The sequence below is a fragment of the Kogia breviceps genome, chromosome 20 (genome assembly GCF_026419965.1).
Source record: "Kogia breviceps isolate mKogBre1 chromosome 20, mKogBre1 haplotype 1, whole genome shotgun sequence".
Taxonomy (NCBI): domain Eukaryota; kingdom Metazoa; phylum Chordata; class Mammalia; order Artiodactyla; family Physeteridae; genus Kogia; species Kogia breviceps.
The window spans coordinates 14,222,098-14,226,075 of record NC_081329.1 but is presented as its reverse complement, the minus strand read 5'-3'; the positions used below and the strand labels follow the sequence as shown (position 1 = coordinate 14,226,075).

The following is a 3,978-nucleotide window of genomic DNA, read 5'->3' as shown; positions in this document are numbered from 1 at the left end:
CATTTTCACGTTAGGGTTGTAAATACTGAGACTCTGCCCCCTTCAGTTCCAGAAAGGGTAGTCTCCAGAAGCAGACCAGCCTCCACACACAGGGGAAACCAATCTTGATCTTTCTTGATGCCCTAGTCCCAGGTCTCAAGTTTACAGCCTAAACCCTGCCAATGAATTTATCTAGTCTTGACTTCTATTTAATCCCGCCTTATACCTAGTGCCTTTCACCTAGTCCTCAAAGGTGTTATTCTAATAGCAACTCTAATTCAACTTTGGAATAGAAATTCCTAGAGGATCAAATTAAATATACTGCTCTCAAAGCAAAAACCAGACAAACATGATTCATCATCTTGATCAAACACCAAATTCTCATCCTAAATTCTATACTCAGGTGTTTGATTCAGAGGAAATTCCAAATTTATGAATGGATTATGTATCCTGTATTCCTTTTAACTTAGAGAGTCTGGACCCACATTTCTATAGAAATGATGGTACAAATTCCACACCAAATATATTATAAATAAAAAATTAAATTTCCATAATAGTCCACAGTAATAATTAGCTCATTCCTAAGTAAAAAAGTCCTTGATTTTTTTTCCTTTTAAAAAAAAATCATATGTATTTTTATATTTTGACATTTCTAAAAGCAAGATTAATCTTACATTTGATTTGTTTATGTTGTGTGTTGACTTCTTTTTCTCCTGAAAAGCTGTTTATGGTACACATTACCATTATCTCCAATGGTGTCTTAAATCTTAAACATCAAACTTCCTCCTACTCTACGGCTTCCCCCTGGCTGTGGACCCCTTTCCTTCCCTTTACAGCCAAGTTTCCTTTAAGGATATTTGCACATTTCCTATTGAATAGAGGTATTAAGATTTATTCAACTTGTTTTGTTTTAATGGACATTTAATTTATGAATCAAATTACTATTAAAATATGCTTTAGTGAAAATCCTTGAACAAATTATCTTTGTACATTAGTGAACATACTCTGTAGAATGGAATTCTAGAAATGAAATTATTACATCTATAAAAAGTGAACATTATGGTTTGAACTGTGTACACTGAAAAATCCGTGTTGAAATCCTAACCCCCAGTACCTCAGAATGTAACCTTATTTGGCGATGGGCATCTTTAAAGACCAAGTTAAAATGAGGGCATCAGGGTGGATTCTAATCCAGTATGTCTGGTGTCCTTTTAAGAGGAAATCTGAACAGAGACATGCACAGAAGGAAGATGATGTGAAGATAGAGGAAAATGCCATGTAAACATGAAGATAGTCATCTACAAGCCAGGAAGAGGCATTTGGAACAGAGCTTTTCTTCACAACCCTAGGAAGGAACCAGTCCTGCCAATATCTTTTTTTGAACTTCTAGCCTCCAGAACTATGACACAATAAATATCTGTTGTTTAAGTCATCCAGTTGGTGGTACTGTTATGGCAGCCCTAGAAAACTGATCTAGCACTCCCCTCCCCAAATGGTGGGTGACAGCATCCTTTAACCAACCTTGTAGGAGAGCAACTTCCCCCTGACACCTCACTGATACTGAACAATCAATTTTTGCCATGCTTCGCTAATTCTGAAGACAAATAAATGGCATCTCTTTTTAATGCACACTTCTTTGATTTTTTAATACAGATTTAGTACATTTCTGGGGTTTTATTTCTTTTTATTTTAAAATATCTAAAATGGATCCAAATGGATTGACACTATCAAATAACCAGTTACATCTACTATATGATTTCAATATAGTTTGATACAATAAAAAATAAAATGATTAAACAATATATTTAACTTAAAAATTTTCACTATTCATTTATTGACAATCTACTGCAAAATTTTCATTCTCTAGAAATATCATATGTATTAAGTATAAAAGGAAAAAGCTAAACAGTTGGAAACTACAAACTTAAAAGCAAAGTTAATTTCGTACTTATAGTATGGCATATTAAGTCCCATATCCAAAAATTCAATTTGTCATATATTAAGGATTATGCTTTTGAAGTAAGTTCATTACTGACATTACTATTGGAACTGCACTATAATTTTATACACAAAGTTCTAAAATAACATCACAGACTATAGGAGCATCTATCTTAGTAACATTAAAAAATATATATACCTTGTAGGGTGGCAATATTGATTTAAAAATTGTCTCCTGAAACAGTAATCAATGAGGCATATTTGTTGCCAATCTTTCTTTTGTTAATATGCTTATTATCCTGTTTTGAGGATTATTTTCCATCTTCTTTCATTGACTCATTTCGGCCTTTGCATGAGTTAAGAGGTGCGCTTTCATGTTATTTGACTGAATAAACTTCTTAAGACAGCCTTCAAAGGGACATACAAAAGGTTTCTCCCCAGTGTGGATGCGCACATGTGTACGCAAATTGAACGACAGGGAAAAACGTTTTCCACACCCTTCAAAAGTACACGGAAATGGCTTCTCTCCAGTATGAACCAGAAAATGTCTTTTTAGTTTTGCGCTCTCCTTGAAGGCTTTCCCACATTCTGCACATACGTGATCTCGGGGACTATGAACTCGGAGATGCTTTCTCAGGGATGCTCTATTCTTGAACTCTCTTATGCATCCACTCTGAGGACAAACAATTTTTTCTGGAGCATCATATTCTTTATTTGTATTTGGCTTCATTTTAGTACATTCTGTGAGCTGTTTAGGATCTGAAAAGTCAGTGCTGGGTATTTCTCCAGAGGGAAGCTTCTTGCCTGTCATGTACTCAGAAGACTCAAGAAGTGAATTCTCTCCACCAAACTGTTGAAGAATTTCTTGTTTTGACCCCTTTTTCATGTATTCCAAGGAACGTTCAAGAAGTGAGCTTGCCGTAAGAACCTGTTGAGAAAGCTCTTGTTCTGATCCTTCTTTCAGACAGTCAAAGGACTTAAGAAGTGAGTCCTCTTCCGTGATGGGTTCAGAAAACTCACCTCTTATTATGCATTCTATGTAACAGTCAGAGAAAGAATCCTCTTCAACAACCCGAAAGCTAGTCTCATAGCACACATCCTCATCACATAAGGTCCACATTGTGTCAGGAGGTTCCTGTGGGGCTGGCGGTGACTCGTCCCCACTGACAGCTCTTCTACCAAGGCCTTTCTGGCCAATTGTCTTTTCCCTTTTCTTCAGTTTCTGGTCCATGTCGTCCTGCTAGCTCCCTCTGTGAAGGTTTGCACCAGGATAGATCAACCACTTCTGGGTAGGAGTGATCTGTGTGAATAGTTTTCAGCAAGCACCTGTTTGAGATAGTAGTCATTAGGTAAAATATATTCCAATATTAGAGCTTTTGTCAGAAAATAACTTAAAAAATGGCCTAGAACTCACTTTCCAATAACAGAATCACTACATTTACATCTTTAACTAACTTTACAAGAGACTAAGAGAATTAGTTGTGACATGTATGTAAGACATGGGTCATAACCATTTCTTTCCTGGGTATCCCCCATAAGTTATCTGACCTCCCTAATTGATAACCTAACGTTCATTGGGCACTCACTATGTGCTAACCCTATTCTAGGCTACTCATGGGTTGAGACACACCAGTGAATAGATATACCAAAAATGTAATGTATAACCCATGGAGTATACAGAATAAATAAGTAATGTACATCATATGTTATAAGGCAAAGCGCTATAGAATAATCTAAGGGACAGGTAGAAAGCAGGGGTTTGCAATTTTATATAGGGAGCTCCAGGTAAATCTTGGCTGAGGTAGTGGCAGCTGTGAAATTCAAATTAAATATTGTATTTAAAGTGCTTAGCACAGTTCACGGCATAGACCAAATGCTGACCACTCATGTAAGCTACTGTTAGTTTACCTTTGTATTCATTCTATAAGTAGATGTTGGATCTTGCTAAGTGCCAGGTACTATTCTAGACCAAGGGCAGCAAACTTTTTCTGTAAAGAGCCTGATTTAAACTTTGTGGGCCCTAGGGCCTATTTCATAGCTATTCAATCTCACTGTAGCAGA

At 36.4% G+C, this 3,978-nt stretch overlaps 1 protein-coding gene across 1 annotated transcript; it reads right to left on the bottom strand.

The window, feature by feature from the left end:
• Window positions 1-2,245: 2,245 nt before the first annotated feature.
• On the bottom strand, window positions 2,246-3,148 carry ZFP42 (ZFP42 zinc finger protein). Its single transcript, XM_059049197.1, has one exon. It carries the CDS (start codon window positions 3,146-3,148, stop codon window positions 2,246-2,248), a length of 903 nt encoding a protein of 300 aa, XP_058905180.1.
• Between the last annotated feature and the right edge of the window lie 830 nt (window positions 3,149-3,978).

Excerpts from the sequence above, each read along its gene's own strand:
- ZFP42 (XM_059049197.1), bottom strand. The coding sequence starts at position 3,148 with ATGGACCAGAAACTGAAGAAAAGGGAAAAGACAATTGGCCAGAAAGGC.